The sequence below is a fragment of the Kogia breviceps genome, chromosome 4 (assembly GCF_026419965.1).
Source record: "Kogia breviceps isolate mKogBre1 chromosome 4, mKogBre1 haplotype 1, whole genome shotgun sequence".
In the NCBI taxonomy this organism is placed as follows: domain Eukaryota; kingdom Metazoa; phylum Chordata; class Mammalia; order Artiodactyla; family Physeteridae; genus Kogia; species Kogia breviceps.
In genome coordinates this window covers 173,100,758-173,119,135 of record NC_081313.1, presented here as the reverse complement: position 1 = coordinate 173,119,135, position 18,378 = coordinate 173,100,758, and the positions used below count along the sequence as shown (strand labels likewise).

Below are 18,378 nucleotides of genomic sequence, written 5' to 3'. Positions count from 1 at the left end.
CCTTATGCTTACCTCTGAGAACATTAAACCCCACTGGACTATGATCTCCCCAGGGGCAGAAAACCATACTTGAATTCTCTCTCCTCACAACTTGGCACATCAGCCCGCATATCTTCTGGGGTGCCCAGATCACCCTGGAGGGAAAGGGCAGCCCCCAGACCCACACAAGGCCAAGGGGACCCTCCTATCGCTACTCCTGGCCCCGGAAGAGGGGGGGCTTCCTGACGAGACGCAAGGGCACGACACACACGGTTTCCATGACCTCTCAACAGTCACTCAACAAATATTTGCCAAGCGCCTTGCCTGGGGCAGGAAGTGCCCAGAGCCTGGGGCAGGCCACCACTAAGACAAGGCCCTGCCTCCGGAGCTCAGGGTCCAGTGAGAGACACGACCATTCACCCAGGGTCACACGGATCAACGAGCTGCAGGTCCGCGCCTCTGACCTCACCCAGAGGAGGGGACACTGGAGCTAGATCTGGGGGGCACAAGGGGGTGGAGCTGGGGGGTGATCTGATGGGGCAGTGGTGGGCTGGAAGCGTGGCCCTCAAGGCACAAGGAAGGTGTGCAGAGCCCCAAGGGAGAAGCAGGCACGGCCCTTCCAGAAACTGGAGGAAGGCAAAGCTGGCTCTGGGCTCAGTCTTTAGTCTGCTTCTCTCCTTGGGGGATCACACCCAGTCTCAGGGCTCTGCTGTGGGCTAAACTGTGCCACCCACCCCAATTCCTAAGTTGAAGTCCTAATCCCCCCGTGTGGTTGTATTTGAAGACAGGGTCTTATTTGAAGGTAATTAAGGTTAAATGAGGTCATAAAAGTGGGGCCCTAATGCAACAGAACTCTTTGTCCTTATAAGGAGAGGAAGAGAGATTTCTCTTTCTCTCTCCAAGCGCAGACACTAAGGGCCACATGAGCACACTAGAATCCAACCAGAACCTGACTGCGCTGGCATCTTGGACTTCCAGCCCCCAGAACTGTGAGAAAATGTCTGTCGTTTAAGCTGCCCAGTCTATGGTATTTTGTTATGGTGACCCAAGCAGACTAAGACAGGCTCAAAACACCATCTACTTGGACTTCCCTAGAGATACAGTGGTTAAGACTCCATGCTCCCAATGCAGGGGGCACAGGTTTGATCCCTGGTCAGGGAAGATCCTGCATGCCGTGGCCAAAAAACAAACACCATCTACTCACCCCACAACTCCCTCATGGAGCCCCTGGCCTGGACCTTCCCTTAGACGGCAGACTTGCACATATTCCAGATGCCCACACAATGCATCCTCAGCCGAGCGCTTCTCCCCTCAAGCCTGCTCTGGCTGCAGTGTACACAGGCTCTATCTAGCCCTCCTTGCTTGGGTGAAGACCCTAAGATTCACACCTCCGATTCCTTCCAAACCAGTTCTCGGACTTCCCTGGTGGCGCAGTGGTTGAGAGTCCGCCTGCCGACGCAGGGGACACGGGTTCGTGCCCGGGTCTGGGAAGATCCCACATGCTGCGGAGCGGCTGGGCCCGTGAGCCATGGCCACTGAGCCTGCGCGTCTGGAGCCCGTGCTCCACAACGGGAGAGGCCACAACAGTGAGAGGCTCACGTACCGGGGTGGGGGGCGGGGGGGGAACAACAACAACAAGAGCAACAAAAAACCAGTTCTCACCACCTGGGCCGCTACGATGTGTATGGGGGCCCTGCACAGTAAGGACTGCCTGCTCTCAGACCTCTTACAAGGCAGGCCCCAAGATGGTCACAGCCCTTCATACCCTCCTGATCACCTATCTCAGATTTCCAAAGACAGCCTTTCCCAACCCCGATTCCTCCGGCCACTTCTGCTTCATTTTTCCTCCTTGGCACTTCCTACCATCTACCAACTAGATGTGTCCTTGGCTTTGTGTCAGCTCCACCAGGGCAGGGCAACTGCCTGTCTGGTTCACACTACTATGTCCCCTGCCCCTACAACTAGACAGGCACACAGTGGACGCACAATCGTTGTTTGCGGAATGAATGAAGAATTATTTCTGTTACTTCCAACTACACTCCCCTTTTAGTCACACTGTGACTAGAACAGAGTGGGACTTGGAAGAGGTCTCTGAGGCTGGGTAGGGGTGCCACCCGCACCGCAGTGGGGGCCGCCGGGGCCAACGCAGAGGGTGCTGCTCAGACAGACCCTCCTCTGGCAGCCATAGCAGGTGGCTGGCCTGCAGTCAGGGTCCCACTTGGGGCTCGATGTAACTGAACTTGGGATTCCCACCGACTGCTGCCCTACTGCCAGATCCCGCTGGGGTGCGGCAGGCTTGAAACGGAGGTGCTTGTGCGGCAGTGCAATTCCTAGGGGTGGAAACTGCCAGCTCTTTGAGGAGGGAGCTCTGAGTACCCCAGCCAGCAGAGGCTGGGGGACAGATCCGTGTCTGCCTCACCAAGGACTGTCCTTTCTGGCTGACTTTCCAGGCAAGTGGTGAGCTGCCCATTGACATGTAAGCTGGTTAAGGGAACCCACTAACTCCAAGCGTGAGAAGGACAGAAGGCCCCTGGAAAGCCCCACAATCCTTCACCCAGCTCAGCATGAGGTCAGAGTGACAGCTGGGGGCAGGAAAGTGGCACACACCCCCAGGCTGCTTAGGGTGCATTCCTGGCCCAAAGCCATTCGGACCCTCTGCAGGAGCCGAACTAGAAGGTAGTTTAGGCAAACATTAGCTAGTGAAGAACAAGGCGATACCCGACTGCACACTTTTTTAGGTACATGCACATTTAATTCATTTTCTTTTTCCCTGAAAAGCTCCTGTTAACTCCACAGCGGGTGACAGGATTAGCAACCTAGGTGGCATGGACGTTGCCCCTACTGTGCACCAGCACCTGATGAGGGCTCAGCCATTCCTCTCACCAGTTTCTGAGGAAGAAATGAGTCTTCCTGCCATTTTACAGATGAGGAGAGCAAGGCCCAGGATGGCACCAAGGCCACGGGGCTCCTGTCCAGGAATCAGGAGATAGGCAGTTGGGGCTTCCTGACCATGGTCCGCCCAGGCAGCACTCATCCCCTGCGTGGTCCTGCTGCTCCCTGTGGCAGGCAGCCACCACAGCTAGACCCATTTCATGACTGGGAAAACTGAGAAACCAGAGCTGAGAAGGGAAGCCATGACCCCGAGCTGGGGTCTGCTGCCCACCTGGGGCCCCAACCCAAGGGTTCTGGGTGCTGCTCTTCCTGCTCCCCCGCAGAGGCCTTCTTCTTTCACCCAGCCTCCCCCAGCTACTCTCTACTCTTCCTCCCCTCACTGCCACCTCCGGGAAAGAGCATTCTAGCCTGCTGCCTCTCCTCCCTCCCTCCTCCCACTCTCTCCTCAAAGTCCTCAGCAATCTGGCTTCCGCCTGCAGCAGCTCCTAGGAGAACCCAGCCGGGCCCCACCCCCCTCCCACTCTGACCTCAAGCCCACCTTTGTGAGTTACCTCATACTCCCGGTGTGCCTCCAGACCCAAGGACAAGGGGGCGTGGCAGCAGCTGCACAAAGGGTGGAGGGAAGTGCAAAGGCCCTGAGGTGACCTTGGAGAGGCTAACACAAAGGAGGCTGGGCGGTTACTAGGGATGGGTCATGGAGATGTGCTTGGAGACCCTGCAGGGCCTTGGCAGGACAAAAGAATCAGAATCCTGTTTTACTAGGCTCAAATATCCCTTACAAAGCTTCCCGCTTAGAATTACGCTTTCCTTCCTCTTCGCTCCCAGAAAACATTTATCTGTACTAGTGCTTACCACCCCCCCATGTCAGTCTTCCCCAACTATAAAACAAGCAGCCGCCTCACAGGCTGTTTTAAGGATTAAACCACCTTAAGGTAACACGGGTAGGTAGGCTGGTGCTGACTTTGCAGTCAGTGCCCAGCTGCTATTATTAGTTATGTTCCCTTCTGTCTGTCCCCCTAGCCCCTCGCAGGACTGCAAACTCCCTGACAGCAGCAGAGGCATCTTATACTGCTCACCATCTCCCAGAACCTTAGGCCATTTCATGAGCTATCAGGCCATACTTACTGAGGGCTCCCCGCACTGCCTTCCCAGCACCAGCTGATCACACCCCAGACACCAACCTCTCACATGACCCTCCCGATAACCACGCAGTGGGGAGCCCCAACTGAGGCCCTGCTGCCACTGGGGCCAGATCATCCTCTGTGGTGGAAGCTGCCCTGTATATTATATGATATTGAGGAGCATTCCTGGCCTCTACTGTGACAGCTGTGACAACCAAAAATGTCTCCAGACATTTCCCAAGCATCCCTTGAGGGGGGCAGAATCACCTCTGGTTGAGAACCACTGCAGTGCAGGTATGCCTGCTAGTCCCCACTTATCAGATGCTTAAACTGAGGCGCCGAGGCCACAACGTTTGCCCAGGGTCTCCTGGCTGAGCAAGGTGGCGCTAACAGTGGAATCTGACTCTCCACTACACCATGTTTGCTCACCTTTACCCACCCTCTGCTTAATTCAGTCACGGTCCTCCCAGAGGGCCCTCGGATCTCTAAGGATACTGAGACCATCCCATCCTGTCTATCCTGAGGAGACAGGGGCATGATCACAACCAGATACTGGACACAACGAGACAGCCACCTGTTCAGTCCCACCTCACAGCCTCTGTGGCTCAGAAGGCTCTTCAGGAGGAGACAGAGGGATGACACTCTTGGCCAAGGGGACCCAGGAGCAGAGGTAGAGTGGCGGGCCTGCACGCTCATGCTAGGCATAGGCTTAAGTGATTTACAAATGGGTGAAAGTGCTCAGAGCAGCGTGGCACCCAGGAAAGGGATGGGAGTGATGAGAGGCAAGGAGGACCCAAGAGAAGGAGCAGAGGCTGGTGCAAACACCACCTCTGTGTCTTCAAGGCCGGCTCACCGTTGCCTCAAATGCTGCAAGCCCCACCTGAAGCTCGCAGGCCCTACTCCACCACAGTCTCCGGCAGTGACACTGATGAGCCGGGTCAGACCTTCCTGGACCAACCCGCAACCCTCTCCAAACCCCATGCCTCCAGGCTGACCTCCATGGCGGGTCCTGCCAAACTGACCAAAACTCATTTCCTTGCAGCCCCACGCAAGAACCTGCTGGGGCTCCCCACTGCTTGGCCAGGGCACCAGATTTTAGAAGGCCTTGGATGCAGGCCAAGGGGTCTGGACTTGCATCTGGGGGCGACTGGGGATCCAGGAGACCCTGAGATCAGACGCTTCTTTTCTGGGAACGGTACTAAGGGTCTCTATCTCCACGCTAGGGTCACCCTTCACGTCTTCCCTCATGAAGACAAAATGTTTAGAGCACTTAGCAGGAGCCTGGCACATGCTAAATAAAGGCTTTCAATGTGTTGTCCTGTCTGCCTAGAACATTCGCCCCTCCCTGCCCCAGCTCCCCCACCAGCAGGCTGATCTCTTATTATTCAGAGCTCAGCTCGCCTGGAAGCCTTCCCTGACCACCCAAATCTAAAGCTTTCCACCCACCCCAGCACCATCACTTCGCTTGGTTTTACTATATTCATGAATGCGGGGATATCAGAAATGAGCTTGATCATTTGTTTGTCTGAGGTCAGTCACCTTCAGACAAACCTTTGTCTAACCTTCACTAGAAGTTGCTGAGAGCAGTTCTAGGAGCTGCTTTTCAGGGCTGCTCCCCGGGGCCCAGCAGGGAGCTGGCACCCATGTGAAATCAAACTGTCCCAAGGGTCCCTTTATTTGTTGCTCTTGCCTGCCAGGCTATTTTGGCCTCCTCTGGCGCCCCAGGTCTGGGAACCCTAAATCCTCACAGAAAAGCAATTATTAAGAGTGCTTTCTCCAGCTCCAGGCACAGGCTCGGACTCACTGCCCCCTTCTCTGCCATCCACACACAGCGGCCAACTCCTACCAGTCTCTGCCCCCGTTCCAGCTCTATGACTGGAGGCAGCTGCCCCATCCTAAGTACCCAGCCCAGAGCCCCGGCTGAGGCCCCAGGCTGCGTGCGCCACAGCAGCCAGCCTCAGCCCAACCAGGCAGCGGGAAAGCTTCTTTACATGGGGCTGCTGGCCCAGTTTCTACCCCTCCCAGAACCAGGAGGCCAGCCAAAGAGGGGAGGAGGGCCAAGCTCAGGTGGGGGCAGTTCTAGGAACTAGGAGGAGACTGGGGGAACTACCAGGACTGGGGGAAGGGAGGGAATTGAGGTGACAACCCATCATTAAACCCAGATCTAGCTGATACCACTCGACCCAGCAGTTTGTGGTTCCTGCCTCAGGTGCTGAGGCTTCCAAGTCAACGTTCCCAGGACACATTGGTAACAGCTTTGCAGTTAGCCCAGAGAGAAGGAACAAAAGCAGGGGTGGTCTAACCGGGGACCAAACAGAGAAAAAGATAAACCAGGAGAAAAAGCAAAAATCCAGCTCCAGAGCCACGTTGCATCCTCCTAACCACCTCCCTCTGCCAGCCCACAGCTCTGTGACCCCTGACCTCTTGGCTCCCATTAGAACAGGGATGACCTTGCCTCTGGGAAAAAAAGCTTCCACTGATCTGGCTCCCTGGGACACCAGCAAAACTGTCCGCAAGGGTACTGACCCATCCCTTGGGATGGGCAAGCGAAAAGTCTTGGACAGAGAATTCCCACCAGGGAATCCAGAACAGTGGGCTCTTCCAGTCACACCCCTCAAAGGCCAGCTTCAGGGGACTGCAGGCTGGGGCGGAGGGTCAGTCAATGCCAGTCTGCCACTGTCTAGCTGTGGGACCTGGGACAAGCCATGGAGCCGCGGCTTCCTCCCCAGTACCGTGAAGAAGGCCTAAGTTGCCCTGGTGGTGGTGAGCAATCAATGAGCTCATCTAACCAGCAAGCTCAGCACAGGGCCTGCCCCAGGAAGAGCAGTGCAGAGGCAGAGCCCTGGGACCCGGAGCGCCAAAGGCCTGGCCCAGGGAGTAGGTGCCTGGTTTGATCCCTTTCTTGGTGACCTGCCTTCACCCCATCAGGAACCTTCAAGACACAATGAACAGAGCTTTATATGCTCACCTCCCAGTAACTCACCTGTGGAGAGCTGGTGCCTGAAAGGTAGTGAGGTCCCAATCCCTAGGCTTGAGCCTCAAGGCTCTGGTCACAAAAAGCGGGGAAAGAATCTTAGGACCCTAAGATACTCAGATAACAGGGGCTGGGCTGCCTCCCTGCAGATATATGGGGTGGGGGTGGGCAAAAGGATGGTAAACAAGATGCCCGAGCTAGGTGTTCCAGACTATTTCCCAAGCTGCCCACACAAACGCCCACCTGGAGGGCTAGCACCTTGGAGCAGCCAGCAGAGGCTTGCCCGAAGGGTATGTCGGGACCCAGAGCCCGAGACAGGCAGGGATGAGGTGTGAGAAAGAAGAAACCCCTCAGATTTGGCCCCAAGCTAACACATGGACGGGAAAGGGGGGGAGGAGTCAAAAGGCATTTGCCTTTTGATCACACTACTTTCTCCGGACCTGCTCCCACATCCCCACTAGCCTACTTAGCCCAAAGGCTCTGCCTTCTCCGGACTCCCAAAGCTCCTACAGTAGTTCCTCAACCTACCTGATCGTCTCCGTATCGGGTCCTCGCCACCCCCTCCCCACTCTCCGAACCGAAACCTCATGTGACCCCTGCAAACATTTCAGGGATCTCCTAACCGCCCCCACTAGAACTAACTCCGCCCACACCCACCCTGCCCCACTTCCTGGGCTTCTCCTCAACCGCCCCCAGGCCTGTAACCTGACCCATCTCCTCCAGCGCCCCGACTGTACCTGCCAGCCCGGCCCCTCCCCGCCCCCCCTCGGGGCCGTTTCCCTCCGGCCAAGCCACTCTCCCCTCCTCCCCCATTCGGCCGGCCCAAAGCCCGACTCCTCCTCCCCCTCCCCCTCCGGTCTCCCCGGGCGCCTCCTCACTTTTCCTCCACCGGCCCTCCCTCAAACTTCCCGGCCCCCCACCACCCCTGCACCTGCCCGGGCCTGGTCTCGCTCCCCTCTCGCGGGGAATGACAGGAGGAGGTCTGGGCCCGATCCCGACGCCGCCAAGCTCCGCGGCCCGGCCCGGGGCTGAACGTTCAAGGCCGCTCACGGGGACCGGGACTCTCCGCACTCGGGCCGGGGCACAATGCAGGCTGCTAACCAGGTTCCTCCCGGGTCGGAGGAGACCCCCATGCCCTCCCCCCTCAGCCCTTAGCTGGACCTCGGATGCCCTCCGGCCGCCCCGGCGAAAGGAGGCCGGAACCGGGCCTGGGGCGGGCCGCCTCACCTGCGCCGTGGCCGCGCTCCGGGGGCTCCCGGCGAGCTCCGCAGCGGCGGCTGGGGCCGGGCCTGGGCCCAGGGCGCGCCCCCCTGCGCCGGGGCCTCGGCGTCCGCCTCCGCGGCCTCCGCGGCCTCCGCTTCAGCAGCAGCGGCAGCCGCGGCGGCCATTCATTGTGGGCCAGGCCGCCCCAGCCGAGCGCCGAGCGAGCGCAAGCCGCGCCGCCGCCGCCGCCGCCGGGCCGGGGAGGAGCGGCCTGGCCCCGCCCGCGCACCGCCCCCGGTGCCCGCCCCCGAGGCTACGCCAGCCGAGCGCCGAGCGCGCCCCTTCTCTCCTCAGTCTCTTCCCTCGGCCACTCGGAACCCCCGTCAGGACCTTGGCTCTGCTGCAGAGTTCGAGTCCCGACCTCGCCACCATTCTAGTCCCGCGAACTTAAACAAGTCGCTCTGCCTTTCGGAACTTTAGTTTCCTGTAAAAACTTAAACAATAATATCTGCTGTTTATTGTGCCAGGCACTGTTTTAGGTTTTTTACGGGATTATCTCGTTTAAACTTCACAGTAGTATCTTTAGGTAGGAATTATTTTATAAACACACACACACACTTTCTAGAAAATAAGAAAGGGAGGCATAGAGAGATGAAGAAACCTGCTCCAGATCACACAGCAAGGAAGCGGTGGCGGGTGCCAGGATTCAAAACCGGGCCCAAGAAGAAACAATAAACGTTAACTCTTGTACGATGCTTATGCGACGCCAGATTCCATTCTAAGCATTCTACCTGCACTAACTCGTTTAACTCTCATCACAACTCAATAACGAACGTTAAAAAGTTCTGCCCATTTTGCAAATGGGGAAATATAAGCAAAGAGCATTAAGAACAAGTAGGAAGGCAAGCTGGGGCTGGAACCAGTCATTACCGACACTACGGTCTCCTTTCCTACACCGGTTAGAAACTTCTGAGGGTTTGCTATGTGAGAGAGCCTACTTTGCACATTTTCCAGGCATTCTGTCGTTTAATCTCTGCTCTATCTTGGAAGCTAGAGCTCTTATTTAACAGGTAAGGAAAGTGAAGTCCAGAGAGTTTTAAGTAACTTGTCAAGAGCATGTGGTGGGACTGGGATTCAAACGCAGGAAATCTGATTTCAGAGCCTGAATTATTCCCTCAGGGTGCCCTGACATACTGTGTTTACAAAACCCAGCACACAGGAGGCGATCAATAGGTGTTGGATTTCTCCGCTTACCGCCCCTTTTCTGAGTCTCACCTTCCTCATCCGTGAAATGGGGCTAGTGACGTGTCCCCTCCCAGGGGAGCCGCAGTGATTAAGGCCGTCACACAACACTTTCAGCGCTTTCGGCCGTGCATTTTGATCCCAGCTGCCCACTATAGGTAGCATCAATGATTGACTAAATTCTGTCACATGATCTGCCCTCCCACTGTGCCAACATGGCGGCGCCCAGGTCCTAATCTGGGGAAACGTGCACCGAGACCAATTTGGTTTTCGGTGCCGCAAAAGAAGGTGAGGGGGACCTGGGCGACGCGGGGAGGGATCCGGACCATGGGTGGGCCCGGTCGAGGGCTTCCGGCTTCTCAGGGACAGTCCTCCAAAGACGGGGGGTGGTGTCAATTTACTAAGGTCACAGGGTTTCCTTAGTCCCTATTTTACACTTGTGTAGGCCATCCGGCCAGGAAAGCAGCTCTCTGATGCTTTGGCTATTCTCTCCCCCGCCCTCCGAACTAGGCTTGGCGGACAAAGGCGCCCGCGGATGTCCCGTGCGAGGATCGTTCTGTGGCTAAGCCTGACTCTCCGCTCCGCCCGCAGCTTCTCTAGAGCCCGGTTTATGGAGGGGCAGCCCCAAAGGCCGCCAAATCCAGCGGCAATGGAGAATGGCACCGAGCCCTGCGGAGAAGAGCGCCCACCTGAGGTTCAGGAGACGACGGTCACTGAGGGGGCCGCCAAGATCGTCTTCCTCAGCGCAAACGAAGTTTTCTACAACCCAGTGCAGGAGTTCAACCGGGACCTGACGTGAGCAGGGTCCGGGGTCAGCTTGGCAGAGGGCAGTGGGTCTATGAGGATGAAGGGGTGTGAGGTGACTCTCCGTCTCCCGCAGATGTGCTGTGATTACCGAGTTTGCTCGCATTCAGCTTGGGGCCAAAGGAATCCAGAGTGAGTAGAGGTCCAGGCTCCTGGTGGGCAGGGGTGTCACGCAGAGCCCTCTCGTTGCCCCGCCCCTTCTCTCCCTTACCTTCCAGAAAGACTCCAGCCGTATAGCAGGCCCTGGGCTCTGCTCCTCTGCCTTTCTCCAGGGACTTTGGGGAAGATTTTCTTCCCTGAATCTTCTGTATTCTGAAGAGTAGGGGGAGGTTTCTCAGATGGCGTTTTGATATCCCCTAACTGGTGCTTCTGGATGGCTGCAGTCAAGGTGCCAGGTGAGAAGGATGTGCAAAAGGTGGTCGTGGACTTGTCGGAGCAAGAGGAGGACAAAGCTGAGCTGAAAGAGGGTGCAAACCTGGCCCCGGGAGACCAACCTCGAACAGCTGCTGTGCGGGATATCTGCGAGGTGGGGCCTGAACGTAGGAGGTAGCAGCCCTGGAGTCCAGTGGGTGGTAAAAGAAGGAAGGCTCCTGGAGGGGGAGAGCGATAGGAGCTGGGAGGGGGCGCCCCTTGGCGCCCAGCAGAGGATGCAGGCATGGATGTGAGTGGGGCTCCCTGCTTACTCCAACAGGAAGGCCTGCGAGTGCTGGAAGGCCTGGCAGCCTCTGGCCTACGTTCCATTCGCTTTGCGCTAGAGGTGCCTGGGCTCCGATCCGTGGTTGCCAACGATGCCTCTGCCCGAGCCGTGGATCTCATGCACCGTAATGTGCAGCTCAACAATGTGGCCCACCTTGTACAGCCCAGCCAGGCAGATGCCCGGTAGGTGCTGGGCAGTAGAGGCTAGCTGCTGGAAGGTGCTTTCTGGAACAAAGGTCCCTGGGGTCCAATCCTGGCTGTGTCATAGTCTTGCTCTGTGACCTTGGGAGAGTGGCCTTAGCCTCTTAGAGCCCGAGTTTCCTTGTCTATAAAACAATGACAGTAGTTTTATAGGGGCTGCTGTATTTTATAGGGGTTACTGATTATAGCTATGTAGCTTGTGCTCGGAGGTGGAAATAAGTACCATTGTGGTCTCCATTTTAGACTCAACTTCTTGTACTTTTATTCAGTCAAGTGAACCAGTGTATATCCAGTGCCAGGCACCATTCTTTTTTTTTTTTTTTTTAATAAATTTATTTATTTATTTTTGGCTGCGTTGGGTCTTCGTTGCTGCGCGTGGACTTTCTCTAGTTGAGGTGAGCGGGGGCTACTCTTTGTCATGGCGCACGGGCTTCTCGTTACGGTGGCTTCTTTTGTTGTGGAGCATGAGTTCTAGGCATGCAGGCTTCAGTAGTTGTGGCTCAAGGGCTCTAGAGCGCAGGCTTAGCAGTTGTGGCGCACAGGCTTAGTTGCTCCGCAGCATGTGGGATCTTCCTGGACAAGGGCTCGAACCCATGTCCCCTGCGTTGGCAGGCAGATTCTTAACCACCGCACCACTAGGGAAGTCCCCAGGTGCCATTCTCCCTGTCAGGACTGCATCTGTAAACAATACAGACAAAATCCCTGACCTTGAGGAGTTAATAATGCAGGGGTCAGCAAACTACAGCCTGCGAGGCCCACAGCCTGTTTTTTTAAGGCCTGACATCTAAGAATGTTTTTCACATTTTTAAAGGTTTAGAAAAAGAAGAATATGTGATAGGGACCATATGTCTCCCAAAAAGCCTAAAGTACTTACTCCCTGACCCTTTACAGAAAACAAATGAATTTAAAATATTTGCTTTCTTGACCATATTAGAATCTAATAGGGGGACTTCCCGGGTGGTCCAGTGGCAAAGAATTCACCTTACAATGCAGGGGACGCAGGTTCGATCCCTGGTCAGGGAATTAAGATCCCACATGCCGTGGGGCCACTAAGGCCACGCACCACAACTGCTGAGCTCACGCGCCTCAACTAGAGCCCGCGTGCCACGAACTACAGAGCCCAGACGCTCTGCGACCCATGTGTCACAGGTAGAAGAGAGAAGACACTCATGCCACAACTAGAGAGAAGCCCACGCACCACAACGAAGAGCCCGCGTGCCACAACAGAGACCCAACGCAGCCAAAAATAAATAAATAAATAGTAAATAAATTTTTTTAAAAAAAGAATCTAATAGGAAACACAGATGATAACCAATAATCATGACAAATAAACTGTGTAGTAAACTAGAGGTGAGAAGTGTGGGAGGCAGGAGTGAAATAACAGGGTATAAGGGATGGACGAAGGAAGGGTTGCAGTTATAAATTACATGGTCAGGAGCATTTGCATTTTCTCACCTGCAAAGAACAACAATAGTTTCAAATCTGTTGAAGATTGTGTGATTAAATGAGTTAATACATTTATAAACAGCTTGAAACAGTGTCAGGTAAATATGTGCTACATCAGTATTGGCTATTGCCATTTTGTTTTTCTGTTTTTTTGTTTTTTGGGGTTTTTTTTTTTTTTGGCCGCGCTGCATGGCTTATGGGATCTTAGTTCCCCGACCAGGGATTGAACACAGGCCCTCGGCAGTGAAAGCACAGAGTCCTAACCACTGGACTGCCAGTGAATTCCCTATTATTATTGCCACTGTTCAATAGGTAGACAGACCCAAGGAGGAAAAGTTAATATAGTTAGCAGATGGATAAGCCAGGATCTGAAGCCAAGCCGCTGGCCCCCAAGTCCAGGCCAAAACCATCACATTGTATGAGTGAACGTGTAGGGGATGGCACGGGTCCCTGGTGCAGGGGGCTGAGGACCTGGCCCTCTCATTCCTAGGATGCTGATGTACCAGCACCAGAAGGCGTCGGAGCGGTTTGATGTCATTGACCTGGACCCCTATGGCAGCCCCGCCCCCTTCCTGGATGCAGCTGTGCAGGCTGTGAGTGAAGGAGGTGAGGCCAGCCTGATGCAAGGGCGGGGTGGGGATGGGTTGGGGGGGTTATGTACTGAGCAGGGCTTGGGGTGTTGGAGGGTCCTCACTGCCGGGTCCCTCCCCACAGGGCTGCTGTGTGTGACCTGCACAGACATGGCAGTGCTGGCGGGGAACAGTGGGGAGACATGCTACAGCAAGTACGGGGCCATGGCCCTCAAGAGCCGGGCCTGCCACGAGATGGTGAGGGGCCTCCCAACTCTTCTCCCACCCCCAGACCTGCTTGGCCAGATCCATCCCAGGATTTCGATGACAAGCACGTTCTTTGTTTTTTTAAAAATATTTATCTATTTATTTATTTTTTTGGTTGTGTTGGGTCTTAGCTGCAGCAGGCGGGTTCCTTAGTTGTGGCATGCGAACTCTGAGTTGCGGCACGCATGTGGGATCTAGTTCCCTGACCAGGGATCGAACCCAGGCTTCCTGCATTGGGAGCATGGAGTCTCAGCCACTGCGCCACCAGGGAAGTCCCAACAAGCACGTTTTTTAACCCGCACAGTTCCTGAGATCATGGCTGCCAAATATGGTCCTTTGGGGGGTGGGGTGGGGCAGTAGTTTTGCCCAGGATAAGAGTGGGTGATTACATTATTCTTTCTAGTATTCTCTACTTCAACAACTTTGCAGTTTTCTTTTCTTTCTTTCTTTTTTTTTTTTTTTTTTTTTTTGTTGCACTGCATGACCTGCAGGATCTCAGTTGCCCAACCTGGGATTAAACCCAGGCCATAGCAGTGAAAGCCCGGAATCCTAACCACTAGACCACCAGGGAACTCCCACAAAATTATTATTATCATCTTTAATTTTATGCTTCTTATTTATTTATTTATTGGCTGCTTTGGGTCTTCGTTGCTGTGTGCTGGGTTTCTCTAGTTGCGGCGAGCCGGGGCTACTCTTCGTTGTGGTGTGCGGCTTTTCATTGCGGTGGCTTCTCTTGTTGCCAAGCATGGGCTCTAGGCGCGTGGGCTTCAGTAGTTGCAGCACACGGGCTCAGTAGTTGCAGCACGCAGGCCCTAGAATATGCAGGCTTCCGTGGTTGCAGCGTGTGAGCTCAGTAGTTGTGGCACGCGGGCTCTACAGTGCAGCCTCAGTAGTTATGGTGCACGGGCTTGGTTGCTCTGCAGCATGTGGGATCCTCCTGGACCAGGGCTCGAATGAACCCGTGTCCCCTGCATTGGCAGGCAGATTCTTAACCACTGTGCCATCAGGGTCGTCCACAAAATTATTTTTTTAAAGGCAGTTTTTACAGGTTTGCATTTGGCTCTGGGTTCGGGTCCTAGTTTTGCTGGTGGCTTTGGGCAAGTGACTTCACCTTTTCTGGGCCTCTGTTTTTGCATCTGTGAAATGGGTATGATGATGACCCAGACCCCACCAGGTTGCTATGGGGCTTCTAGAAGGTAGGGTTGGCTATGTCGAGGGGCTGGGAAAGGAGGGCTCTTGTCCTTGTTCCTTAAGGACCCTGTTGTCAGGTCAGTCTGGAACATGCTGCCTCCTTTCCTGTGTCAGAGTCTTACTGCAGCCTCTGGCAAGGAGAAGCCCCCAGTAGTTGGCAGCACCCAATATCCTGCCCAGAGGAATGCAAGTCCTTGTGCCACATCACACAGCATGGGGCATGCTGAGAATGCTCGTTGGAAGAGGTTTGGTTTACTGGGCCTGCCTGTGCTTTCCTTAATCATTGTTTCGAGGGGGAGGGCCGTGCTGCACGGCATGTGGCATCTTAGTTCCCCGACCAGGGATGGAACCCAGGCCCACCGCATTGGGAGTGTGGAGTCTTAACCACTGGACCACCAGGGAAGTCGCTTCCTTAACCATATAGTGCCAGGGCCTTAAAGAGACAGACTGGTGTGATTTCATAGATGAGGGAACTGAGGCTCTCGCTTGCCAAGGGTCACTCGGGGCTGGGCTGAGAACCCGGGGAGCCGGCCCTGACCCTGTGTTCGCGAGCACCTCGTGTGGCTCCCTGTAGGGGAGGTGGCGGTGGGGGCAGGACTGAAGGCTGGCCCCCATCCCCCACGCCAGGCCCTGAGGATCGTCCTGCACAGCCTGGACCTCCACGCCAACTGCTACCAGCGCTTCGTGGTACCGCTGCTTAGCATCAGCGCCGACTTCTATGTGCGCGTTTTTGTTCGCGTCTTCACCGGCCAGGCCAAGGTCAAGGCCTCGGCCAGGTTAGCCTGGGGCAGGGAAGGGTGATGGATGAGGGAGGTAACGGGCCCTTTCCCGGGGCAGGGGGGAGGGAAGGCTGCCCTGGGGAGCCCAAAAGGGACCCAGTCAGCCTGAGGGAAGAGTTGGGGTGTGGCGGCCATTCTAGGAATTGGTGGCCACCCTTGCCTCCCACAGCAAGCAGGCGCTGGTGTTCCAGTGTGTGGGCTGTGGGGCGTTCCACCTCCAGCGCCTTGGCAAAGCGTCAGGAGCCTCTGGTGGCCGGTGAGCAAGGGTGAGCTGGGGAGGAAGGTGAAGGGGGCAGCCCAGCCAGGGTCACCACCCCCAGCCTCACCCCTCTCTGTGCAGGGTCAAGTTCTCTGCAGCCTGCGGTCCCCCTGTGGCCCCAGAGTGTGAGCACTGCGGGCAGCGACACCAGGTGGGGCTGGGTGGGGGTGCGGGGGGAAAGGCCAGGGGGAGGCGGGGGTCCTGGCTGTCCTGATCCCTGCTTATCTGGTGCCTGTGTGTCCACAGCTTGGTGGCCCCATGTGGGCAGAGCCCCTCCACGACCTAGATTTCGTGGGCCGTGTCCTAGAGGCTGTAAGCGCCCACCCTGGCCGCTTCCACACCGCTGAGCGGATCCGTGGGGTCCTGAGCGTCGTCGCTGAGGTGGGGACCACGCCGTGATCGGGAGGAGGCTCTGCTGGTGCCCAGCCATCCTTCCTCGGTCCGCCCCACACCCATCCCGTCCCTCTCTCGCAGGAGCTCCTGGATGTACCTCTCTACTACACGCTGGACCAGCTGAGCAGTACCATCCACTGCAGCACGCCCAGTCTCCTGCAGCTGAGGTGAGGCCGGGCCCGGGGTGGAGCCTGTGCCTGACCCCTGGGTGCCCTTGGGCAAGTCGGGTCCCTCTTGGACTGGAGTCCCCTATAAAATGGAGATCAAACATAACCCAGGTCTAGGGCTTCTCATGCACAAGGGCTGAGAACAGCTCTTAGAAGCCATGAGCCCTGGCCAGGGGAATAGTCTTACTGTTAACGGTGGCTGGCGTTATGCAGGCAATGTAGTCACCAGGAGATGTGCAGCCATGCCAGTCCGTGAAACAAGGGTCATACTCGCGCACACACACAAAGGTCAGTACCGACTCTGGGGTCCAGCCTTCCCCTCCCCCTCACGATCCCTCCCGGTCCCCAGATCTGCCCTCCTCCATGCTGGCTTCCGGGTCTCCCTCTCCCACGCCTGTAAGAATGCCGTGAAGACGGATGCCCCCTCCTCGGCCCTCTGGGACATCATGCGCTGCTGGGTGAGGCCAGGCCTGACCGGAAGGAATTGGGAAGGCAGGGGATGGTCAGTGCCAGCATCCTCTGACCTCTGACCTTTGCCTCCCAGGAGAAGGAGTGTCCGGTGAAACGGGAGCGCCTGTCGGAGACCAGTCCGGCATTCCGCATTCTCAGCGTGGAGCCCAGGTACGGGCATGGCATGGCTATGGCTGCCCACAGGCACGGGAAGTAGACGACACAGACCCTTCTCCTCACAGACACATGCTCATTCTTCAAGTGAGATCCAGAATCCATCCACTTCTCTCCCTCCCCTTCCGCCCTCGCCCTATTCTGGCCCCAGTCCTGCTCACCTGGACCAGTGCAGTGGCCTTCACCCTGGTCCCCCAGCTCTCCTCCCCCCACATTCTTTTCCCCCTGCAGCGGCCAGAGGGCACCTGTGAGCACGAGTCAGATCCCGTCCCTCCTCTGCTCAGAACCCTCCGTGGCTCCCAGCTGGCTCACCAGAAACAGTTCTATCTGCAGGCCCTGCACCATCTCCCCCTCACCTCCCTGTCCTCATGCGTCCACCCCCCCAGCTCCACACTGGCCTCCTCACCCAAACTTACCAGGCACAGCCCCTCCTCAGGGCCTCTGCATGGCTCTTCCTTCTGCCTGGAGTGCCATCCACAGGTCCCCTCATGGCTCTTCCTGAACCTTCTTCCGGTGTCCTTGCTGCACTCCTTCCCAGACTCCCCATTCCCTCTCCCGTGCTCTCTTTTCCCCAAAACTCTTAATCTCATGCCCTCACACGTTATAATTTGCTGATTTCTGATTTGCCCCATTGCTTGCCTGTCTTGTACATTAGAATGTCAGCTTTACTGGCAGCAGATTTTAGGCACACCGTAGGCACTTGATAAATGTTTATTGAATGAATGATAGAAACCTGATGTCTGCAGACACAGTTTCCCCAAACCGCATCGAGCTGCACTGAGGTGGGCAGGCGGCCTCGGCGGTGTGTGCTCGCCTGCCTGGCAGATGCCCTTCAGCCCCCACCCTCATTTCCCTAGGCTGCAGGCCAACTTCACCATCCGGGACGATGCCAACCCCAGCTCCCGCCAGCGAGGACTCAAGCGCTTCCAGGCCAACCCCGAGGCCAACTGGGGTCCCCGGCCCCGCGCCCGGCCCGGGTGAGTGAGAGTGGGATGGGGGCGGGGCTTGGCTGGGGGGAGTGGGCACAGAGGCCAGATGGAGCCCCCGCTACTCATCTCCCTACACAGAGGCAAGGCAGCAGGCGAAGCTTTGGAAGAGAGACGCAAGCTGCTCCAAAATAAGAGAAAGGAGCCGGATGAGGATCTGGCCCAGTGGGCTGCCCAGCTGAAGACATTTCCCTGCAAGAGGTTCAAGGAGGTGAGGTGCCCCCCAGCCCCCACTGAAGCACACATGGGTTCGCCTCCCAGCGACAGGGCTGGGCCAATGGGCAGGCAGGGCTGGGAGAACTGGGGCCAGGCAAGTGTGTGGGAGTGAGCTCCCCATCCAGGGAAGGAACCCAGCAGAGGCTGCTGAGCTCCAGGCCAGGGTTCATTCACACCCATCATACACTCCCACCAGGGCACCTGTCAGCGGGGGGACCAGTGCTGCTACTCGCATAGCCCCCTGACACCCAGAGCCACTGCTGAATCCACCCCCACTGACTGTCCAGAGGCCCCCGATCAGAACCGCCTTGGGCCTGGGGCTGCTGCTGGTCCAGGCGAAGACTGAGCCAATAAAGACTTTTCACCTTC

The 18,378-nt window shown here is 56.6% G+C and overlaps 2 protein-coding genes across 11 annotated transcripts in view; one reads left to right on the top strand and one right to left on the bottom strand.

Moving 5' to 3' along the window:
- NACC1 (nucleus accumbens associated 1) overlaps positions 1–9,503 on the bottom strand; it is a 20,468-nt gene extending 10,965 nt beyond the window's left edge. The window contains exon 1 of one of the 2 annotated variants that reach the window (XM_059059994.2): positions 9,445–9,503. The gene's annotated coding sequence lies outside the window, so the exon portion shown is untranslated. Of the gene's footprint in view, positions 1–8,193; positions 8,261–9,444 lie in introns of those variants that run through there. The other variant, XM_059059995.2, reaches the window with a different exon arrangement.
- On the top strand, positions 9,436–18,378 carry TRMT1 (tRNA methyltransferase 1). Of its 9 annotated transcripts, none has more exons than XM_059059991.2 (17): positions 9,436–9,699; positions 9,922–10,206; positions 10,292–10,347; positions 10,599–10,741; positions 10,907–11,094; positions 13,049–13,164; positions 13,273–13,385; positions 15,213–15,361; positions 15,534–15,620; positions 15,705–15,774; positions 15,870–16,004; positions 16,098–16,183; positions 16,533–16,641; positions 16,728–16,804; positions 17,665–17,784; positions 17,875–18,004; positions 18,206–18,378. In XM_059059991.2, exons 2-17 carry the CDS (start codon positions 9,947–9,949, stop codon positions 18,353–18,355), a joined length of 1,989 nt encoding a protein of 662 aa, XP_058915974.1. In that variant the 5' UTR covers positions 9,436–9,699; positions 9,922–9,946; the 3' UTR covers positions 18,356–18,378. The 9 variants fall into 9 exon arrangements, with proteins under 9 accessions (XP_058915974.1, XP_058915972.1, XP_066888743.1 ...); XM_059059989.2 differs by having other exon boundaries at positions 9,596–9,699; positions 10,003–10,206; XM_067032644.1 differs by having other exon boundaries at positions 9,616–9,699; positions 10,003–10,206; positions 10,488–10,741.

What these genes read in the sequence shown, in the direction of transcription:
- TRMT1 (XM_059059991.2), top strand. Translation starts at nt 9,947, where the DNA reads ATGTCCCGTGCGAGGATCGTTCTGTGGCTAAGCCTGACTCTCCGCTCC. An exon ending in ATTCTCAGCGTGGAGCCCAG is followed by an intron (nt 16,805 to 17,664) that starts GTACGGGCATGG and finishes TCATTTCCCTAG; the next exon opens with GCTGCAGGCCAACTTCACCA. An exon ending in CGGCCCCGCGCCCGGCCCGG is followed by an intron (nt 17,785 to 17,874) that starts GTGAGTGAGAGT and finishes CTCCCTACACAG; the next exon opens with AGGCAAGGCAGCAGGCGAAG.